Source organism: Saccopteryx bilineata, chromosome 7 (assembly GCF_036850765.1).
Source record: "Saccopteryx bilineata isolate mSacBil1 chromosome 7, mSacBil1_pri_phased_curated, whole genome shotgun sequence".
In the NCBI taxonomy this organism is placed as follows: Eukaryota; Metazoa; Chordata; class Mammalia; order Chiroptera; family Emballonuridae; genus Saccopteryx; species Saccopteryx bilineata.
Window position 1 is genome coordinate 57,950,318 of NC_089496.1, and position 22,506 is coordinate 57,972,823.

At 55.3% G+C, this 22,506-nt stretch overlaps 1 protein-coding gene across 4 annotated transcripts; it reads left to right on the plus strand.

The window, feature by feature from the left end:
• The first annotated feature begins 25 nt into the window (after window positions 1–25).
• On the plus strand, window positions 26–22,081 carry GCK (glucokinase). 4 transcript variants are annotated; one of them, XM_066238668.1, is made up of 12 exons: window positions 26–1,445; window positions 1,996–2,119; window positions 4,835–5,257; window positions 14,438–14,600; window positions 15,090–15,244; window positions 15,665–15,784; window positions 16,720–16,815; window positions 16,973–17,072; window positions 18,616–18,799; window positions 20,038–20,193; window positions 20,554–20,787; window positions 21,084–22,081. In XM_066238668.1, the coding sequence occupies exons 3-12, from the start codon at window positions 5,234–5,236 to the stop codon at window positions 21,226–21,228; spliced, it is 1,377 nt and encodes a 458-aa protein (XP_066094765.1). In that variant the 5' UTR covers window positions 26–1,445; window positions 1,996–2,119; window positions 4,835–5,233; the 3' UTR covers window positions 21,229–22,081. The 4 variants fall into 4 exon arrangements, with proteins under 4 accessions (XP_066094765.1, XP_066094766.1, XP_066094768.1 ...); XM_066238669.1 differs by having other exon boundaries at window positions 18,616–18,751; XM_066238671.1 differs by lacking the exons at window positions 26–1,445; window positions 1,996–2,119; window positions 4,835–5,257; window positions 15,090–15,244 and having other exon boundaries at window positions 14,444–14,600.
• The last annotated feature ends 425 nt before the right edge of the window (window positions 22,082–22,506 follow it).

Genomic DNA, 22,506 nt, shown 5'->3' on the forward strand with positions numbered 1-22,506 from the left:
GGGCAGCCGCCCGAGTCCCACGGAGACTGTCCGCGCCCGGAAACACGCAGCGAGGGGCGGGGCGTGAGTGCGCGTGCGCGCTGGAGCTGAGCTCCGCCCCGTAGGGTGTCGCGGCCGCGCGCCACCTTCGGATGCTGTCAGGTCTTCTCGGGCGCACCGTCTTCTCGGGTCCTCGGGGGCTGCCCGCGCCGTCGAAGTGGAGCTCTGTGAACGGGAGGGCCAAAGGCGGCAGCTCCCTCAGGCCCTCGGCTGCGCTGTGGTCAGGCAGGGTCCCGCGGGAACACGCCCAGGGAGAAGAGACGTGGTGAAGTGCGGCTAGCGAGTCAGCATGGAGGGTCTCTGGGGTGCTGGGGGCTGTTTCCGCAGCCGTTCTGTGAGGGCCGAGGGCCGGCTCTCTTCACTAGGCCCGGATGAGCCTCCGCCGCTCGGAGCGCGGGGCGGCGACGTGCTGACTGCTGTGCGTGGAAGCGTGTGAGGAACAGCAGAGGCGAGGCGGTGTTCGGAGGGCCCCGCTCCCCGCTCAGAAAGCAGGGTCCGCCCCAGGGAACGGTCCTCTCTGTCCCGGGGCAGGGCACACACTCCAGCCGCAGAGGCTGGTAGGGCCACGGGAGTCCGCCTGGACCTCGCTGACCCGCTGACCGTTCACTGCCCTGGCCCAAACCCTCCCTCTACTCTGTTCTTAGCTCTTCGCAAACTTACCGTTTGTTTGTCTAAAAGAGAAAAGCTTTCTGCTCTGGGCACTTGTTTACATCCTCGTTCTCCTATGGAGGCTCTTACGCATGTAAAAGAAATTATAAAAACCTGTAAGCTTTTCTCCTGTTGGTGTCAGTTTAATTCTTAGGCCCAGCTAGGGACCCAGCGAGAGCAGAGAAGGATATTTCCTCCCGTGCACCTCACACCCAGCATGAGCACATTCCTGCCACCATCAATGGGTCCGGTGGGCAGATCCAGCCCCCCAGGAGTTCTCCTTACCACAGCCCCTCCTGGAGGAGTCCCTGGCTCCCACCGGGTTCCCAGGGCCACAGCACAGGTGCAGACGTGTCCCTGCCACCAGCCCTGAGGGAATAGGAGATGTCAGAGCAGGAGAGGACAGGTTCACCTGGAGGCTGTGGGCAGGGAGACAGGAGGCAGGCAAACCAGCTGGAGGCTCTCGGAAATAGTGAAACAGGTGCCCTCTGAACTGCCTCCCCTGTGGGGGCTTCACAGGCCACTCAGGCTGGTGGCTTGACCTGAGGACGGCAGCCTGACTGCTATGAGGCTGCCCTGCACAGAAAGCGTTTGACACGAGAGAAGCCGTGGGATTTGCACAGACTAAGAAGGCGAGCAAACCCCAAGCGGTGTCGGCACAAACTTCCGGTTAAACGTGGAAGATTAAATACACATGTTTTTATGAACTCCCTGCAAGTCTCCACAAGGATGAAAAGACAAGGGGCTGGAGGAGCACAGTAAGTGGGCAGTGCCACCCAGGGTGGGCAGGTGTAAGCTGGGGAGACACACAGTTCGAGAGGGGGGCTGCAGTGCGAGTGCCCTGGAGAGGCCCTCCTGCCTGCTGCCAGATTCTCCAGCCAGGAAAGCACTACCTCCCAGGAAGCAGGAGCAGATGAGGGTCTCAGATTCTGCCCTGTGAGGTCCCCAACAGAAGCATCCACGTTTCAAGTAGTCCCTGTTGGAGAAATGTGTCCTGTGAGGCCACGCTCAAGGCTCTGACCAGTGTGCAGTGTGGCTGCCTTTGGGTCAGGTCACCTGGTCAGGGAAGGCGAGGCTGTGCCTCTGCAGGAGAGACTCTGTGGTGAGCACTGAAGACTTTGTGGCCCAATCCTTCAACCTCTCTGGTCTCAGTGACCTCACTTGAAAGTGGTGTTAATACCACCCTGGCCCGCTGCCCCAGATTGATCAAGTGACAGAATGAATACAGAAGTACTTTGTAAACTATAAATGTTTAAATCAATATTAGTTATAACAATTTCTCCTAATAAATATGTTGCCTTTCTTTAGGACTAAGTCTAACAAGAAATAAGAGAAAAATAATAAAGCTCACCTAAAGGACATTAAAGGAGACCTAAACAAATGGAGCAACATAACCGTATTTCTGAGTGAGGAGACTCAACATTATAAAGAGGTCAGTTCTCTAACATGAATCCCCAAATCCTCAAGTTATATGCCTTTCCAATGAAATTGTCAATAGCATTATTTTGTGGAATGGGATGAGTAGATTCTAAGGTTCATATACAGATAAAAAGCTCATGGCAAAGAAAATTTTGTAGGAAACAAAATGTTTGCCCCACCAGATATCAAAATGCTAGCAAATTATGCCACAAGAAAGAGTGTGGTGTGAGCAGAGGAATGGACAGAGAAATGCCAGCGTGACATGGAGAGCTGAGGCCAAGGCAGGCAGAGTACCAAGAGCCACTCTTCCTTGTCACTGTCACTAACACAGGAATAGAAAGAGCACCAAAGGTGCCACTCCTCGGCCTTGTCAAGGACAACACCCAAACAAAAGGGGCTGGATGCTGTGCTGGCCAGGTAGCCAAGTGGTTGTAGCATCACCCCAATATGCCAAGGCTTCAGGTTTGATTCCCCAGTGAGGGAACATATAAGAATCAACCAATGAATGCATAAATAAGTGGAACAACAAATGGATGTTTCTCTCTCTCAAATCAATAAATTAAAATTTTTATTTATTTTTTTGTATTTTTCTGAAGCTGGAAATGGGGAGAGACAGTCAGACAGACTCCCGCATGCGCCCAACCGGGATCCACCTGGCATGCCCACCAGGGGCGATGCTCTGCCCACCAGGGGGCGATGCTCTGCCCCTCCGGGGCATCGCTCTGCCGCGACCAGAGCCACTCTAGCGCCTGGGGCAGAGGCCAAGGAGCCATCCCCAGCGCCCGGGCCATCTTTGCTCCAATGGAGCCTTGGCTGCGGGAGGGGAAGAGAGAGACAGAGAGGAAGGGGGGGTGGAGAAGCAAATGGGCACTTCTCCTGTGTGCCCTGGCCGGGAATCAAACCCGGGTCCCCCGCACGCCAGGCCGACGCGCTACCGCTGAGCCAACCGGCCAGGGCCAAATTAAAAAAAAATTTTAAAACGGGCTGGATGCCTACAGCCCGAATCACTCCCTGCATGTCCCCTGGCTGGCAGCTCCTTCTAGAGGGCGGCAGTGAGACCCAGAGGGGCCCAGGAGACAATAGGGAATGTTTATGAAGGGAAGAGCAGATGACTTCTGAGCAGCTGCTCACAGCCCTGTCTTCTGTTCCGGGGGTCACAGTGTGTTCTGAGAGGCTCCATTTCGCTGTGGTTCTGGAGCTGGCCTCGTGGCCTCTGCACACCTTCTAGGTGACCAGAGCTGAGCCATTCCTTACAACAGAATAAAGCAATGAAGTACAAGCTGTGATGCAGCCAGCATTGCCCGACAAATACTTTACACCAGGGTTTTCCAGCCGCTGGCTTACAGACTGGTCCGCTAGAAGTTTTGTGCCAGTCCACAAAAGAGTTAGCCACCCTGCTATTGTATGAAGACTATAGACCCAGTGATTTTAGTTGAATTCATTTATGCTCAGGGCGATGTCTGCCTTATCAGTCCCCAAAATAATTCTATTTTCACCAATCCCCAAGTGTAAAAAGGTTGAAAACTTCTGTACCACACACAAAACACAGAAGGGCCAAAGTGTTAAACATTAAAAAATTGGAAAGAAATGTGGGAGAACATTTTCATAATTTGGATGGGAAATGCTTTTCTTAAAAGCAAAGATTGAAAGACACTATACAAGTCATAGGTTTAATAGACTGGAGGAATATTATAGCATATTAAACATAGATTAGTAGCTATAGTTAGAATATAAAAATAATTTATACAAATTGAAAAGTAAAGCATAATTCAATAACAAAATAGTTAAATAACAGAAACAATATTTAGGGAAAAATACATATGAAAGGGGAAAAAGCATATGAAAGGGTATCCAGCACTTTGCAATTAAAACAATGAGTCGACAGATCAGCAAGAAAATGATAAAGATTTATCATCTGAGGATTGGCAGGAATGTAGCCGAATGCCTGATGTCCGTGGAAAGATTAGTAAACTGGAGAGGGCGTGTGAGGGCCAGTGAAGTCCTGTGTGGCGATTCAGCTCTGGGAACCACCCAGAGGAAAGCGTGCACATGTGACCTGGGGGAGAATGAACCCTGGAGCCAGCAGGGGAGTCACCTTCAGCACCCAGCTCCCTGCTCCCTTCCCAAGGTCCTCCCTCTGTTGGGTGTGAATGGGGTGTGTGGGCCTCTGGCTGGCTGGGCCCACTATTCCAGCTTAGGCTACAAGACTGTAGCCGGGAAGGCAGTGACAGAGCTGTGGGTGCTCTGGGCACAGGTGGCAATGCCAGTGGCCAAGCCGCTCACTCCCTCTCCTTTGGTTCCCACACTCTCAGGGGCCTCTGCTCTTTAGGACATGAGTTTAGAAGCCCCTGTGACCCTGCCCTGGGAACTGGACAGGTGGCAAAGACTGCGGAGACAAGGCCATTGGGTTGTTGCTATGGTGATGGGGATGGAGGCCTGTTGCCTTCAGACCCAGTTTTCTGCATGGCAGCTCTAATGACAGGAGGCCAGCCCTGCTGAGGCAGGAGGGCATGAGCACAAAGACCCCCCCCTCCTGGTTGCCATGGCAGCCCAGGCCCTCTCAGGAGCAGGAGGCCCTGCAGGAGAATTCCCCATTTCACACCTGGTCACTGCACACCTGGCCACAGCAGGAAGGGTCGAGTGGTGGCTGAGCCTCAGGAAGCAGGTTGGGGTGTGAGAGAAACAATCACCTTCAGCCTAATTACTCAAACGCTGTTCCCAACTACAGGAAGGGACAGGAGTCTTTCTGCTGAGTCCATCTAGAGGCCACTGCACCGCACAGCTCAGCATGGTCTGGAAAGAAAGCTGACCAGCCCCGGAGCCCAGTGATGGCCCTGCCCTGACCACACCCAACCTGACGAGGCCTCTGTGGGGAAGGGTCTCAGCTGTGGCCCGGAAGACAAGGCTTGTGGGCTTGCTGGGAATGATGAAAAGGAGGAAACTGTGATTGAAGTTCTAGCCAGAAACCAGCCAAAGGTGGACCACATTTTCCCAGACACCAGGGCCCGTGAACCCTTGGTTGGGAGAAGCTTGGGGCTTTCCTGCTTCAGAAACCTGTTGGAGAACGCTGAGGGGTCCCAGCTCACACGAGCTGGCTGCAGAGCCAACACCGGATGACAGTGCCAGGATGGAGAGCGCCAAGAAGGAAAAGGTAGGTCTGCCTCCTTTGTTTCTAGAAGCCTTTGTCCTATGCCCCCAACATCCAGTGTTTTGTTTAGGACGGACACGCACCTGCTGCTCAGGCCCTTTAGGGAAGACTATGGGGAGTGAGCAGAAGTGCTCTTCTTCCCAGCAGACTCTAGCCCTGTGACCGGGAAGCTGGGCAGCCAGGAGGTCCAGGAAGCAACTTGTGTTGGTTAGAGGTCTGGGCGTTTAGAGCCTGGGGTCTTAGTTGTGTTCAGTCACGAGACAATGCTGAACAGACACGATGCCATTTCTCAGGTGCCCACACTTCCTCAAAGCAATCTCTTCATGAAGAGCCTGAGGACCAGTCCTCCTGGTGAGGAGCAGAGAGGGGTTACTTTTTCCAAAACTAAGAGAAATCCAAACATCTGAGCCATCCCTGTGCCCAAGTAGTGAACAAGTAGAGCAAGCAGGCCACAAGGAAAGAGGCCAGGGCCAGGGCACAGTGGGGACACAGAAGAGGCCCGGTCCACCCCTTCGGCATCATTTCCTCCTCACCATCTTCTCCTTCTGTGAAATGATGAAGTCAGCACAAACCAAGGCTGGCTGTTCCTGGCAGAGCTAATGATGTCAGGAGGAAAACAATGAGCCCAGGGTAAGGTGCCCACAGCTGCAGGCAGCAAGACAGGCCTGCTGGTCCCTGCAATGGCAGGAGTTTGGAAAGGGGCCATGCACGGCCACCTGAGGAGAAGCAAGGTGATGTCTTTGGCACAAGCAGAGAGAAGGCTTGGTGACAGGGCGAGGGTCCTGTGGCTGCCGTGGGGAACTAACTGGTGCTGAGCACCTGTTCCCAGACTCGGGCTGGACCATGTCCCTTCTCGTTTGTCCCCGGGGACATAGGGCTCCACAAGGCAGACTGTGTTCTAAAGCAAGGGGTGCTGGTCCCTGTTTAGGAGCCAGTCTGGCTGCAGGCCGATGCAATTCTAAAGAATCAAAAATAATGCAAAATTTATGATGAACAGAATAGTAAAATTCTAAAGAAAGACCACATGAGCAGCACTGATGTTTTTCACTTGTCTCAGCCCTGTGCTGGCTGCTCCTGCCACTGAGGCCCAAGGGAGGCCTGGGGCTGCCATGTCTGGGCACCTGACTGCCCTGGGGTGGCAGCGTGGGTTCAGGATCCTTCTAGGGATGTGAATTTTGTTGCCAGGCCCACCAGGTCCAGCCCTGTGTCCCATGGGAGGTGTGACCCCCACGCCCAAGACAGCATTTGGCCTAGAGCAGTAAGCAGTGCCCTGACCACACTTTTAAAAGTTGTCCCCAACAGGCCAGCTATGGCTGTGCCCACCATGGGCTCCTAGGAGGGCAGCATTCAGGTTGCTTTGGAGGAAACCTTAGTGCTGCTGGTCTCTCTTCCCATTTGTTGGATTCCTCTCACCTGTACTGACATTCAGGTCTTACCTGTGGTCATCCGTCTATCATCTGCAGGACTGTGTGGCCTCAAGAAATTGTCAGTGGCTTTCCCACATAAATGTCAGCTGTACAGTTTCTAGAGCTCCTTAGGGGTAGGTCGCCTCCCACTAATGCTGCCCTAAAGTTGGGCCCTGGGAACCCCTTAACAGGCGTCCCCAAACTACGGCCTGGGGGGCCACATGCAGCCCCCTGAGGCCATTTATCCGGCCCCTTGCCACACTTCCAGAAGGGGCAACTCTTTCATTGGTGGTCAGTGAGAAGAGCACTGTATGTGGTGGCCCTCCAACGGTCTGAGGGACAGTGAACTGGCCCCCTGTGTAAAAAGTTTGGGGACCCCTGCTTAGAATATGGTCTGTCCTTCCCACCCACCCCTCATCTGGGCCCTTCTGCTGGCTCAACACTCCCCACAAGCACCTGGAAGGCAGCACATGGGGACTCTGAAGTGCATGCAGTTGGCCTGTGTTAGTCACCTCTGGAGTCATAACAAAATACCGTGGACCCAGCAGTTTAAACAACAGCTCTGGAGACTCACATCCAACATCAGGGTGCCAGCATGGTTGGTCCTAGTGCAGACCTCTTCCTGGCTTGCAGATGCCACTTCTGGATGGGCCGGTGGGCCCACCCTCATGACCTCATCCAACGCTGATCACCTCCCAAAGCCCCACCTCCAAACACCATCATATTGGGGACAATTCATTTATAGCATTGGGGCCAGAGTATCCGTGGGAACAGCCTGGGTGGAGCTGACCTCCCTCCTTTCAGGCCCTCCAACTGCCCGGCAGTTTACCCTGAGGAAGGAAAAGGCTCAGAGATGGGGTGAGGCTGCATGCTCGCTGGGTTTGCCTGGCCCCAGCAGAAAAGTCCCCAGCTGGTGTGCTGGGGAAGGGGCCAGCTCTGGGAGGAGGCTGACAAGACCCTGAGTGTGGGGGACAAGGCTCCCCGTGGGCAGGCGGCCTGGGGCCTGGTCAAGTGTGAATTCAGCAGTGTGGGGACTGGGGCTGAGCCACGTCAGTGGTGTGCTGCTCTGCTGTAGCTGATAGGAGTCTGTGATGGGGGCTGGGCTGGGAGGCCATGGCACAGGGGTGCTCTGCCAGCCACCTGTGTGCCTGCCCTGCGGTGAGGCCTCTCAGAAAGAGCATTGCAATTCTCAGCACACCCCTGCATCCACCACAGGGCAAGAGGATTGGGGCTGTGCTGGAGCCTTTACAGAAGGTTTGGAGTGACCAGCCATGTTCCCCAGTCCCCATCCCTGTGACAGAGGGCTGTCCTGCCTGGCCCCTCCTGTCTACAATGATCTTCCCTTCCCTTCCTCTGGAGTGGACACTGGTACTTGTCCCAGTTCTCTCAGGACACAGTTCTCTCTCTTTTTCTCTCTCTGCCTCTCTCTGTCCCTCCCTGTCTCTGTTTCTCTCTGTGTATCTATTTCTGTGTCTGTCTCTATCTCCCTGTCTCTGTCTCTGTCTCTCTTGGTCCATGTTTCTGTCTCTTGTCCCTGAGTCTCTGTCTGGGCTGGGTACACAATGAGAAGAGACCCCTTCATCATCCCTCAAGACTGCTTCTCCCACATCACCCCTTGTGTCCTCAGCCCAGGACTTCACCTGGGCCCAAGTCCTACTGTACCAGGCCTAGTCCCTTCTCAGCCCCCAGAAGCCTCAGGACCAGTTCCGTGGCACCCACCCTTGGTCGTCTGACCACGCTCTGTGTTCCTATTCCTGTCTTCACAGGATGGCCTGACCCAGCTGTGTAGAAAAGCCAGCTTTATAGGACTAAGTTCCAACAAGCCGTGTGCCTGATGAGGACCCACTTTCTGATTGTTTCTGCTCCAAGGAACTGCTCTGTTTGGCCAACTCCGTTTTACATGTGTTTCGTTGTGCTGTCTTTTGTCAGTGAGGTTTGGAGTTATTGGTCAAATTTCATAGCAAGCATGGTCAGGGTTTTGCCTTCTCCCAGAATGTGTACCACTCCAAACCCAGTACCTTTTACTGCATTTGGCCTTGGCTGTTGTTGGTGCCCTACCGGGACATTCCTTCCATGTCTTCATCAGCCAGCTCTCAGTGTGGAAGCAGGCTTGGTGAGGCCAGAGGAGAGAGAACAGAGGATAGGTGGGAGTTAGGACACACTTAATGGCCGTCACCAAATCACCACAGAGGCCAGCATCCTTGGTCCCCTGGTCCACTGGTTCATCTCCAGGTCTCCTGGTTCCCTGGTCTCCTAATCTCCTGGCGTCCTCGTCCCCTAACTCTGACCCTAGGAGGTTTTATTGTTTGTTTGTTTCTTTTTTAACAGAGACAGAGAGAGAGTCAGAGAGAGGGATAGACAGGGACAGACAGACAGGAATGGAGAGATGAGAAGCATCAATCATTAGTTTTTCGTTGCGCATTGTGACACCTTAGTTGTTCATTGATTGCTTTCTCATATGTGCCTTGACCACGGGCCAGCAGACCGAGTAACCCCTTGCTCGAGCCAGCGACCTTGGGTCCAAGCTGGTGAGCTTTTTGCTCAAATCAGGTAAGCCTGCGCTCAAGCTAGTGACCTCGGAGTCTCGAACCTGGGTCTTCGGCATCCTAGTCCAACACTGTATTCACTGCGCCACCGCCTGGTCAGGCCCTAGGCGGTATTTGATTAGAGAATTACATTACTCAATTTGTGCTTTTCAGAGATCACTCTGGGTGCTAAGTAGAGAAGAGATTTTAGGGGTCAAGCATGGAAACAGAATGACCAGGAATTGTTGCCAGGATTGAGCTGTGAAAAGAAGACAGCTCTGGACAGTGGGGTTAGGCTTAGGGAGAATGCACTGCTGGAATTCCAAGCAGACAGGATTTGATCATGGAAAACCAGTGCTTCCAGAGCCACTGGCAGGACAGGTTGGGCTTCACGTTGCTCCCGGCGCAGTCCAAGGGCACTCTCTCATGGGCCCTGCAAGTTCTTCATAACTGGACACAAGGCATTTTATCAGCACAGCTCTGTCGAGAGGTGAGGGTGAACCCCTCTCCTCCTGCCCCTCTGCAGTCCCAGGCCCACTTTCTTTCCCACTGGACTGTGAGGCCTGGTGATTAACTATGACCCCCCCCCCCATCTTTCAGAGTCTGGGCTTCGAAACCTGTGCACAAAAATAGCAGATAAGGCCCAACCTTTTGTGTTTTTAACATTACTCCATTAGTACACACTCATTGCAGAAAATGTAGGAAATACAGATAAGCAAAGAGGAGGATAAAATCACTCATATTTCCACCATTAAGGCAATTACTACTGTTGTGTAGCTGTATTTCCTCCCCATGTGTATGTTCTGTGGGTCAGGAGTCTGGAGGGCACAGCTGGGGGTGGTGGGCTCTCCTGAGCTACAAACAAGGTGTCAGTGGGCCGCCTCATTTGCTCCAAGGGAGTTCACTCACTTGCCTGGCATTGCAGGAAACCTCTTTCTCGGTGGCCCTGAGTGTCCTCACAGCCTGTTCTCCCAGAATGAAGAACCCAAGAAAGAATAAGGCAGAAGCCTCTAAAGCAGGGGTCCCCAAACTTTTTACACAGAGGGCCAGTTCACTGTCCCTCAGACCATTGGAGGGCCAGACTATAAAAAAAACTATGAACAAATCCCTATGCACACTGCACAGATCTTATTTTAAAGTAAAAAAAACAAAACGTGAACAAATACAATATTTAAAATAAATAACAAGTAAATTTAAATCAACCAACTGACCAGTATTTCAATGGGAACTATGCTCCTCTCACTGACCACCAATGAAAGAGGTGCCCCTTCCGGAAGTGCAGCGGGGCCGGATAAATGGCCTCAGGGGGCCGCATGTGGCCCACGGGCCGTAGTTTGGGGACCCCTGCTCTAAAGGCTCACTCCACCATTTCTGCAATGTCCTATTCACTGCGCAGGCCAGACCTGCCCAGGCTGCATAGAGACCATGCAGGAGCCGGATGCAGAGGTCGGGCTCAGGGGACCCTTGTGGAAGGCAGACAGCACACAGACATCTTTCTGTGCCAACAGAGGCAGTGAATTGTATCATTTTTAATATCAATATAGCATAATTTATTTAACCAATTCCATATAGTCAGGCATGCAGGTTATATCCCATGTTTTGATCCTGGAAGAAGCAACCTGGAATATCCATCATTGAACTTAGATTATTTCCTAGAGATGAAATAAAAACAAACAAACATCAGGCCAGTGGATCAGCTCCTTGGGCAATTGAAGGCAGAGAATACCGAGCGGGCATCGGGCAAGGTCCCCTGCTCTTGCTGTCGTCTCCCCATGGGGTGGAGAGCCCACTGTCTCCTGGGACATGCTAGCCCATGGTTGGCAGCTCTGGGTTTTTTAGAAAGCCTCGTGTCTGTCCATCCTCAGGACAGCCTGTCCTCTCCAAGGCCCTCTCTCTCCTGGCTGCTCTTCCTGGATTGGTCTGTCCTCTGCTGTACTGAATCTGAACACAGCCCAGCGCTGACCCTCTGGTTTCACTCCCTCACCTATGAGGCAGCAGTGAGCTGGGGCATGTGGTGGGTGCACAGGAGGGCTGACCTGAGGCATGCCCATCTGGCCCTGGAGGATTACCTAGTATTGGGAAGTGGGGGCGTTAGAGCCAGGAGTGCAAGGAGGAGGCCCCAGTAAGGGTCCCTGGGATGGACGCTTGCTAGTCAGAATGCAAGCTAGAGAGGGCCCTGGCAATTCAGCCCAGTACAAAGGGGGCCATCTGCCTCTGCCCTCCCCCATCTGGGTCCATTCCCGCCTCCTAGAGGACATGGCTGGATGCTCCAGGTCCTCTTCTCGGGTCTGTGTGTACTGACCAGGAGAGGGCGCTGCTTCTTGGCTTGACTGGTCCAGAAGGGATCACCCTACCCCCTACCCCCCACACAAATAGTGGCTCAGAGCCGGCAGGGTGGTGACCGGTTAGTGACCTGTCACACTTGGTCTGGAGATGCCCTTTTGCTGTGTTTTCGGAAAGATCAATTGTGCCAGCGCTTTCTCAGGGCTGAGTGACCACACTGGCCACCAGCAGGAGAGCCTGGCCTTTTGTCAAGCCACCATTCTTTATCTGCTACTCCAGGCCTCCTGCTTGTTTTAGCGGGGCTTGGCAGTGGTGGGTGTGCCCATGGAGAAACAAGTTCAAACCTGGAGGCGTAGGGGACTTGTCTGCATGCCATGCAGGGTTCTGCAGGCCCACAACCCAGGAATGGCCTCCCACCGTCTGCCGCAGCTTCTGACCATATCCAATAGAAAAACCCTGATGAAACCAAGCACTTTTTCCTTTGGTAGACGGCCCTGGAGAGGGGGTGAGACCAACAGTCACTCAGGACAGCCCTGTACCTTCACCTGTTCCCCAGCTCATCCCCCTCCACCTGCCCATTCAATCCCTCGCCCACCCCTGAGTCCCTTACACCTCACCTCTTCCCTGGGCCTGATCCTGGCTCTCAGTGGCTCAAGTGAGGTCTTACATACACTAGAACCAACCTGCCTGACCAAAGGGACATGCCCACCTGAGGGGCAGGATATGGGGACCTCCTTGAGTCTTCATGGTCTCAGTAGTGCATAGGGCTCTTAAGTGCTTGTGGGACTGCTTCTTAGGATAAAAATTGTTAGATCAACATTAAAGGTCTAACAACTCCAGGTTGCCCTCTGACCAGATGGTTTCACTCCATGTAGTCTTTGGGGTTCAGCAGAGGGGTCTTTCTAGCCTTGAAGCTGCAAAGCCTGGGCTTTACTACAGTCAGTGGCCTGGACACAGGAGGTGACCCAGGGCCCTTGATAAATCCAAGCGCATGACCACCAGGCGGACTTCCAGGACAGAGGCTCTGGAGGGTTGGGCCTCACAGCATCTACATCGTGTTTGTTTAGAGCAGCGGTTCTTAACCTGTGGGTCGCGACCCCGGCCGGGTCGCCTAAAGCCATTGGAAAATACATAATGCATATCAGGTATTTACATTCCGAATCAGAACTGTAGCAAAATTACAGTTATGAAGTAGCCACCAAAATTATTTTTTGGTTTGGGGTCACCGCAACATGAGGAATTGTATTGCGGGGTCACGGCATGAGAAAGGTTGAGAACCACTGGTTTAGAGCCCCCGGATGTCTTATCATCAGTCCTTGTGAACAGTATGTCTTGAGGGGGATGCTGTGACTTCTTGAGCCTTTGCTGGTCTGAAAGATGAGCAGATGCTGGGGCCTCCCCCAGATACTGGGCTGCAGGTGTGGGCCTGTGCAGAGCACTTCGCTCAGGGCCTGGGACCTTGTCCCTGTGGAGGTGTGTGGAGGAAAGACAGAGGAGGCAGAGTGGTCGGCCTGGGCCCTGAGGACCCCTGTGCTCCCTCCCGTGCCTGGAGCTGCAGACCACACCTGAGCGCCGACACTGGCATTTGGATCTGTGCATTTTCTCGTGGACCTTGTCAGCCCACCCCTTTGTGACCTTCCCTGGGTTTAAATTTTGTGTGGTCTTGATAAGAGGCATGATTCCTAAGTTAGGAAATGTATCCATTAGGTATGCTTTGGGCTGCAGGAAGTTGAAACCCTAACTGTGGCTTCGGGTATTTGTATATGCTCCCATACCAGCATGTGGAGGTGGGTGTGGGGTTGGCTCAGCCCATCGGTGATGTCATCAGGGCCAGCTCCTCTGTCTCTCCTCGTCCCCATTCATTAAGGCTTGTAACAGCTTCTCCCTTCAGCCTTGGCTCCTCATGGTTGCAGGACAGCTGCCGCAGTGCCAGACGCCACGCCCTTACACAACTGTGTCCACAAACTTAGATGGGCACTGACCTTCCAGAAGTCCTTCTCCTGCTAAAATCAGACTTCCCTTCACTTGTCTCTGGCCACATTTGCAACTTTATACCAAATCACCAGCAAAATGGGATGAGCTAGCTGTGCTGGGCTTAGCCCAGTCACAGGATGTACCCTGGGCCGGGGGAGCGGCTGCCTCACTTTAATATGCTGCCTTTCACCCCAACACAATAGCTGTGTTGCTTCCTGGCTGGATTCCCAGTGTCGGCACCGAGTCCACGTGGAGGAGGAGACCCACAGCTCTTATCCAAGTATCTTTCATTCCTTTCTCGTCCAAATAGCCAGTGAATCAAAGTGGCCTTCTCTTTGGGCAAAAGTGGGTGGGCAGTCACACCACCACCTACACTAGGGAGCAGAGCAAGGCCCAGCTCACTGGGGGCACTTGGGCTCAAGCAGCTGCATACAGGAGGAGACCCTGCCCAAGCCATCGATACTCACGGGAAAGGTGGCATCCGTGTGCACGGGCCTCGCTCTTGTCACTGCACAGGAGCCCGTGTGGCCTCGGGCCTTCCATGCTATGCATGGCCACGCTTTAGTCAGCCAGGCACCTGCCTGCCTTGACATCCCCATGCTCAATGTGCACACAGTCCATCAGCATCATCAGTCCCAGAGCAGGAACGACCAGGTCTTTCACACAGTAATGCCAGCTGCCCCTCGCCCTTCTAGACAGGCTGTCCCGCCCCAGGTCTCACCCCCCCTCCTGGTTAGAGCCTTCTCCTCCCCGTGCCTCCCACATCTGCCCTCTGTCCGCAGCCCTGACCCCCGGGCACATCCAGGAGGCTGGTCTTGGAACGCTTGCTCTAATTGCTCAGCTGGTTTTAACTGTGGTGGTTTGAAATGATGGGTCTCCCTGAGCCAGGGCCAGAGGGCCAAGAAGACCCTCACTGTGAATGGGGAGGGCCCAGTGACCTGTGATGGTGCTGCACAGCCCCTCACCCAACCAGCCGTGCCCCTCCCCCGGCACAGGTGGAGCAGATCCTGGCAGAGTTCAGGCTGCAAGAGGAGGACTTGAAGAAGGTGATGAGGCGGATGCAGAAGGAGATGGACCGAGGCCTGAGGCTGGAGACTCACAAGGAGGCCAGTGTGAAGATGCTGCCCACCTATGTGCGCTCCACCCCCGAAGGCTCAGGTACTACCCTGGGCCAGGATGGGGCAGCTCTTCACAGGGGCAGCTCTCCCCAGTCCCTCCCGACGGGTCTGTCCACAGTAGCCCCGAGACAGGCCCCAGTGGCTGAGCCCTGACAGGCCAGTTCCCCCCTCGCTCTGCCCACCCTGGAGCTTTCAGGCTCACCCCAGCCTCAGAACCTGGCGTTGTAAATCTCTGCATTGAGGAAGTGGCTCCCTGTGGCCACTTGCTACCCACACCACTAGTCCTGAGTCTGGACCATTTTGCTAGTTTTTCAGCTGAGCCCTGGACTTGGGGTGGGCTTCAGTTCAACGCACAGGGTTTCCTCGGACTTCCTAGTTCACCTTTGACATCTTCCACCAGTGACCGTCGTGTCCCCAGAGGTCTGGCCTAGCAGCCCTTGTCCAGCTCCCGTAGGCCTGCGTTCCTTCCCTCCTTCTTTCCTTGTGGGCACAGCCCCTGAAGCTGACAGGCTTTTCCCTGTGGCTGCAGAAGTCGGGGACTTCCTCTCCCTGGACTTGGGCGGCACCAACTTCAGGGTGATGCTGGTGAAGGTGGGGGAGGGCGAGGCAGGCCAGTGGAGTGTGAAGACCAAGCACCAGATGTACTGCATCCCCGAGGACGCCATGACGGGCACTGCTGAGATGGTGAGTGGACCCGCAGCACTCTACTTGTCCTGAAAGGGGGCCCACCGGTCCACCTGGGGGAGGCTGGTCCTCGGCAGAGGCAGGAATGGGTGGCCAGGACACCTGGACGCAGCAGAAGGCACTCTGGGTGCTGGAGACAGGAAGTCATATTTACAGCCAAGGAGGTGCCTCTGTACAAAGCGTGACGCCCAATGTCGTTGTGACAGAGCACAGCTGGGTTGGGGACCAGCCCTGTCCTGGAGCTCCCTGTCCCTGGGACTGCCATTAGCAGGATTCTGGGGGAGGCTAAGGGCTTGAGTCCTGACAGCAGGATCAGGAGTGAGGAACAGCTCAGGCATGGACGGGATTTCTTGGAAGCCTGGGGTGACACGGGGTGGGGTTCTATGGCCAGCCTACCTGCTCTGTCCGTGGCTCTTACAGCTCTTTGACTATATCTCCGAGTGCATCTCTGACTTCCTGGACAAGCATCAGATGAAGCACAAGAAACTGCCCTTGGGTTTCACCTTCTCCTTCCCTGTGAGGCACGAAGACATCGATAAGGTGGGGCCCAGGGAGGCTGGGCAGACGCACAACAGATGGACGGATGAAGGGACACACACCCCAGAGAAAGTCACCCTGTGCTACCTTTAAATGCAGCCCCCTTGTTGGGAAAGAGCCTTGGATTCAAATTGTGCCTGTCACCCACATTCTGTGACACCATGGGAAATAACATCAGCTGGCTCTCATCATTTGCCTTAACCTCTCTGTAACTCTGTGCTGTTTCCACCTCCATTGCAGATTAGGGAACTGAGGGTTAGGGATTTGCCCAGATGGGAAGTGGCAGTGCTGGGGCTCAAACTCAGGCAGGAGGGCTCGTCTGGCACACTCGAGTGTCATCACTGTGCTGGACACCTGTGCTGGGCACTGCGGTGTGTGAGGGCTGAGGCTGTACCCTGCCTTCGAGCTGGCAAGGCAGCCTGGCAGAGATGCACACACACACGTCAATTGTACATCTGTACATGCATCAGTTACATACATGCTTAACTTTACATACATTTGCATGCAGCAAGTGCACGTGCATCTGTGACAGGAGGCGTCGTGGCAGGGCAGCAGCAGGAGCGGCTTCTGCCTTCTGTTCTCCCAGCCCAGCCCTCACAACGCACTGCATGTCAGCTGGCGCCTTCCTCGCAGTGGGGGCACAGCAGGAAAGGAGCTGCAGACTTCCATGGGGCTGCTCCCCTCTGGACGACATCCTTACTCTGGGGCGACATCTCTGGCCTTTACTAGACAAACATCCTTAAATTGCTGGGACCCAGCCCTGTAGAAATATGGATAGTTGTAGAGAATTGTCTCCAACACCTCTCAAACCTATGTGAGCCTCAGTTAGCTTACCCACAAAGTGGGGTGCCTGTCCCTGTGGTCCGAGGTAGCCCCCCACCACTTCAGCCCTGCCCCGGCACTCAGCAGCAGCCACTGAGGTCACCCTCCCCCCACAGGGCATCCTGCTTAACTGGACCAAGGGTTTCAAGGCCTCAGGAGCAGAAGGGAACAACATCGTGGGGCTCCTGCGAGACGCCATCAAGCGGAGAGGGGTGAGGAGGCACGACACTTTGGCTGCCCTGGCCCTCCTCTTCCTTCTGGCTGGGATGCCGGGGGGCCTTCTGGGAGTCCCCTGAGGAAGGGACCTCTACCTTCCTCATTGTGCTGAGACCCCCAGTCCATCACTACCTCCTCTGTGCCTCTTGGCAGGACTTTGAGATGGACGTGGTGGCGATGGTGAATGACACTGTTGCCACAATGATCTCCTGCTACTATGAGGACCACCGGTGTGAGGTTGGCATGATTGTGGGTAAGGACACACACTCTGCCCTATCCAGGGGCTCCAGCCTCGGGCCCTGAGTAAGGGCCACAGTACTGAGCTGTTGGAGACGGTCAGTGGGCCTCTGTGCCAGGCACCAGCCCACAGATGCTGGGCCCAGGGGCAGGCCTGAGGAGCAGCAGGACTGCCCTGAAGCACAAGCTCTTTCCTGGCAGGAAACATTTCGACATGTGCAAGTCACTGCATCAGATGGCACACCAGCTGCACATGCACCTGGCCCATCAGGACTTAATTAAAACACTTTATCTGGTAAATGGACCAAACTAGACAGATTTGTGCAAGTGAAAGAGGATAAGCAAAAGTGTCATCACGTTTTTCTGGACGGTGTGACTGCCCAGGGCCTCTGACCTGCCCTGCCTAAAGGGAGGCAGACCTGCACTGGCCCCAGGGAGCCTTCACACCAACTGCCCGCCTTCCCTAGCCATATTTACTGGGCAGCTGTCCCATCAGGTCGGCTCCCCGCTGGACTCTCCAGGCCCGGCTTACCTAGAAAGTCGGTGTTGGAATTGTTTGCTTCGATGGGCCCTTCAGAGCCAGTCCGGTTCTCGGTGCGTGTCTGTGCTGAGCCTGACCTTGTGTTGTCTCTGCTCTTGTTCACCTCTTCCCTTCCATTCTCACCTTCCAGATGCAGAGTGGTCTTTAAGCCCACAAGACCTCAGGGCCCTGGCTGTACTTCTGCTCTACCTTGGCTACCTCTGGGGTAGCCAAGCCCGGGGCAGTTCCCCAAGGCACCCCAACCTAAGCTCTGCAGCCCTTGCCTCCTGCACGCCCTCCTGTGGCAGGGTGGCCTGCAGACACCCTTGGTTACTCTGCTCAGGGCTTAAAAACATGATAATTTCCAAGATGTAAAAATTAGGAGAATTCACATCCAAGTCTGGATTTCTGTTTTTTTCCACAAAAGAACTGACAGGCCCAGCCACACTAGGCCCCATTCCTACCCACTGCTGTTTCCGGTGGCTTTAGGGCATGTGGCCCACACAGTCACACTCAGAACAATGCCCTGCTGGCTCCCAATGGCTCCCTGCAAACTACACATTTCCATAGCCAGCCCTACCTGCAGTAACCCAGACCCCCACTGTGCCTTACCTCAGGGTGCCCCCAAAACAGGGCCTAGGATAGAAGATCAAATGCATGCATGGAAAATGCCGGAAAACAAGGTGTGGAGCATAGACAAAATCGTAACATCCCACACCCATCTTTAGTTGGCACATTTGACATGTTCCCTCAATCCTCCCAACTGCCCAGATAATGGGAGGAGAAAGTGTTACCATTCCCTCTTGGGAAAGTGGAACAGCCCAGAGATGGGTTCATCCACTTGCGGTCACACAGCAAACCCGAGTCCTGTGCACCTGGGAAAGCCTTCACGGGTGGTGAGAGTAGGGGGCTGGAGGAGGCCGGGAAGAAGGTTGCAGGGTCTTCCTACAGGCAGGATGGGGGGGGGGCGTCTAGGAAAGCTGAACCTGGCTGCGGAGCCCCTGCCCCCAGGCCCCAGCCTGATGCTGCCGCCCCGCAGGCACTGGCTGCAATGCCTGCTACATGGAGGAAATGCACAACGTGGAGCTGGTGGAAGGGGACGAGGGCCGCATGTGTGTCAACACCGAGTGGGGCGCCTTCGGGGACGCTGGCGAGCTGGACGAGTTCCTGCTAGAGTACGACCGCGTGGTGGATGAAAGCTCCCTAAACCCGGGCCAGCAGCTGTAAGGTCCCTCCCTGCCTCACCCTGCTGGCACAGATTGGGGCTGCCACGCAGATAATGGCTTGTTTGTAAACGGGACTGGGGAAGAGCAAATTGACAGACTGTTTATATAAGTTGGCTTGTCTCTGCTTCCAGCTCACACACATGTGCCCCTCTGTGAACCGGGAATAGTCAAAGATGTGAATGTTTAGTTCTCAGAAAGGGGTCTGTGGCTAGATGAGCCAGGACTTCCCCGTTCCAACAGGCATGGGAAGGCTCTGAGACGCTCCGTGCCAGTTTACTGGGTTTAACCCAGTTCCCCAAAGTACATATCTGCCCACATCCACAGAATGATATAGCATTTTGTGGAACGCTGCGGGTTTGCAGAACCCAGCTTGTCGGGAATCGTGGCTACCCTTTAAGAACCACGGACCGCTCCAGGCACCTAATTCCCTCATTAGCTTTGTCTCCGGCACTCAGAAACCTCTGCTAGGTCTGTAGTGGTCAGTACGCTACAGGATGAGCTATGGAAACTCAGGAGCCCTAGCAGGCGCACCGCAGAGCGGCCATCAGCCCTCTGAGCACTAATTTCCCCAACTGCATCTGGGTGATAACAGCATCCCATCCCATGTGAAAGGACCCGTGAGTCTCAGTGCAGGTCCAGTCACAGGGCAATCTCAAGGACTGGACCAAGGCCTCACAGTAGAGCCAGGCCTGTAGTTTTTTTCTTTTGTGGTTTTGTTTGTTTGTTTTAGTGTGAGGAGGGGAGGCAGGGACAGACTCGTGCATGAGCCCCAACCAGTCGGGATCCACCCGGCATGCCCACCAGGGGGCGATGCTCTGCCCATCTGGGGCCCTTGCTCATTGCACTGGGGCCATTTTTTAGCTCCTGAAGCGGAGGTCATGGAGCCATCCTCAGTGCCCAAGGCTAACCCGCTCTAATCGAGCAATGGCTGCAGGAGAGGAGAGAGAGAAGCGAGGGGGAAGGGTAGAGAAGCAGATGGTTGCTTCTCCTGGTGCCCTGATTGAGAATCAAACCCGGGACTTCCACACGACGGCCCACGCTCTACCACTGAGTCAACCGGCCAGGTCCTGGGCACCTAGTTTCTAAAGCATCAGTTGGTAGATGAGCAAACGAGCATGAACCCAGGTTTGGCAAGGTGGCAGTGCCTGTCGTGGCCATGATGGGGACAGTGGTGAGTCCCTGGCCTGCGCCTGGGGAACTCCCTGCTGGGGATAACCCAGCCACCCTCTGTCCAGGTATGAGAAGCTCATCGGCGGCAAGTACATGGGTGAGCTGGTGCGGCTCGTGCTGCTGAAGCTGGTGGATGAGAACCTGCTCTTCCACGGGGAGGCCTCGGAGCAACTACGTACACGTGGCGTCTTTGAAACGCGCTTCGTGTCACAGGTGGAGAGGTGCGTGGGTGCCACGGGGGGGCGGTGTGGCCTCGGGTCCACAGTGGCACCCACGCATCCCGTCTGTGGCTCTCATCTGCCATGGACGTCGTCTCATTTCATCCACGCAACAGCCCAGAGGTGCGGCAGTGTCACCCACTTTAGAGAACACCCCGGGCTTAGAGAGGAGTGATGATCAGGTTGCTGGTGGAATCAGAACCAGTCGCCCACTCCCACGCACGCCAGCCCAAGCCCCAAGTGCTGTGCCCGGGTGAGGTGGGCAGGGGGAGGGCAGGAGGCAGGCGCTGGTGATAGGAGACAGGCTGGCCCGGGCCTGGTGACCCTCCAGCAACTCCCTCCATGTCCCGCCCCGCCTTACAGCGACTCTGGCGACCGCAAGCAGATCTACAACATTCTGAGCTCGCTGGGACTGAGGCCCTCCGCCTCCGACTGCGACATCGTGCGCCGCGCTTGTGAGAGTGTGTCCACGCGTGCTGCACACATGTGTGCTGCGGGTTTGGCCGGCGTCATCAACCGCATGCGCGAGAGCCGCAGTGAGGACATGATGCGCATCACCGTGGGTGTGGACGGCTCGGTGTACAAGCTGCACCCCAGGTGAGCCTACGCCGCCCTGGCACAGCTCCCCCAAGCGGGTGCAGCTTGATGGTGCACCCGGCCTCAGTCTCGAAGCGATGAAACCAAGGGGAGAAGGACCCGCTCGCGGGGTCCCTTGCAGCTCACAGATCTAGGGGTTCTTATCTCTTCCCTGAAAGCTCCGGGCGCAGTGGGGAGTCCCCTAGGCTTAGCCTAGAGCTGAGCGCAGCGCGTGGCAGCGTCTCTGGAGGGTGGGTCCAGCCGAGGCCCTGTGGGAGCTCTGGGCAGAGGAACCACAGCCCTCCTTCCCTGCTCAGCTTCAAGGAGAGGTTCCATGCCAGCGTGCGCAGGCTGACACCCAGCTGTGAGATCACCTTCATCCAGTCGGAGGAGGGCAGTGGCAGGGGCGCGGCTCTGGTCTCTGCGGTGGCCTGTAAGAAGGCCTGCATGCTGGGCCAGTGACAGCAGCAGCAGCCAGGCAAGACAGAAGCTGTGGCATCGCTGGACCTGGGGCTCTGGGGAACAGCTCCCACACAGGTGCACCCGGCTGGGCCCACCTCCCATCCCCAAGGACACCTGACGATGGGGAAGGGCCTGCAGGAGAGTGTGGGTACCCCAGGCAGGCCAGTTCTTCCTGGGTCAGTCAGTGGGTGGGACAGCCCCAGGGCCCTAATTGGTTTGGGGGCCGAAGGAGCAGGAATGGAAACCCCCCACATCTCCCATCTTTCTGCTGGAACCAGCCACCCAGAAGGGAGCTGTGTGCTCAGGACTGTGTTGCATCCTGCACTGCTGTGCCTTGAAGCCCTTGGCTTGGTTCAGCCACGCCTGGGCCCTGCTCTGGGGAGGGGTTGCCCTCTGGACCCTGCTGATTTCCCTGGGAACTCAGCCCGCATGGGGAGGCAGCTTCAGGGATGTGACCAGAGCTCGGCCTGGGCTCCACAACGGGACAGGAGCTGCTGACAACCCCAGCCTGGCAGGGCTTTATTGCCTGGGTTGTCAGTGTGGGGGGTGAAATGAGAGGGGACCAGCTCCAGCAAGAAGTGGAGTAGAGGCCCGAAGATGGTAGCCTTTTCCCTCCCACACCATCATCCCTGAGTGCTTGGTGGTTCTGGGATGGACCCTCACAGGAGCTACAAGAAACAGAACCCCCAAAGCCCTTATCCAAGGGTCCAGGAAGATGAGAACACCCCCCATGGGGCTGCCATGCTGTAGAACAGCCCCCAAGGGACCACCCAAGCCTTGCTCTTCTCACCAGAACTCCATGTGCCACACCAACCTCTTCATGCCCAACCTGGGACTGTGTGGTTTTTTTAAATTAAAAGTTATAAAAGTTGAGAACATGACCTTGTCCATGGTTCTTTGACCTCTGTGCATAGGGACTGTGGGACAGTATGTAGACATGGTCACATGTGCACAGACACTAAGTTGCCATTTCCTCTGGCCAGCAATGTCAGGGGTGTGCAGAGTGACAGACCAGGCTGTGGGAAAAGGAACAAGGTGGCATTTAGATGGTGTCACAGGTACTGGCGTTCCCCAAGCCCCCATGCACCTGTGGGATTTAGGGTGTGGATGCACCAGTCTAATCTGCAGCAAATCTGAGATCTGAGAAAACCCCGGAACTGCCCAGGAGGGAGCAGGACTGGTCTCTGGTCCTGCTTAAGGTCAGACTCAGCAGGGGCTCCTTCGGTCCCGCAAGTAAACCTAGTTATATAGAAACACATGTTTGTATGATTTTCAGTA

Bases quoted from the DNA above. Each gene is read 5' to 3' on its own strand.
- GCK (XM_066238668.1), top strand. From the start codon at position 5,234: ATGGAGAGCGCCAAGAAGGAAAAG. The intron at 14,601-15,089 runs GTACTACCCTGG...CTGTGGCTGCAG, and splicing joins CTCCACCCCCGAAGGCTCAG to AAGTCGGGGACTTCCTCTCC. The intron at 20,194-20,553 runs GTGCGTGGGTGC...CCCGCCTTACAG, and splicing joins TTCGTGTCACAGGTGGAGAG to CGACTCTGGCGACCGCAAGC.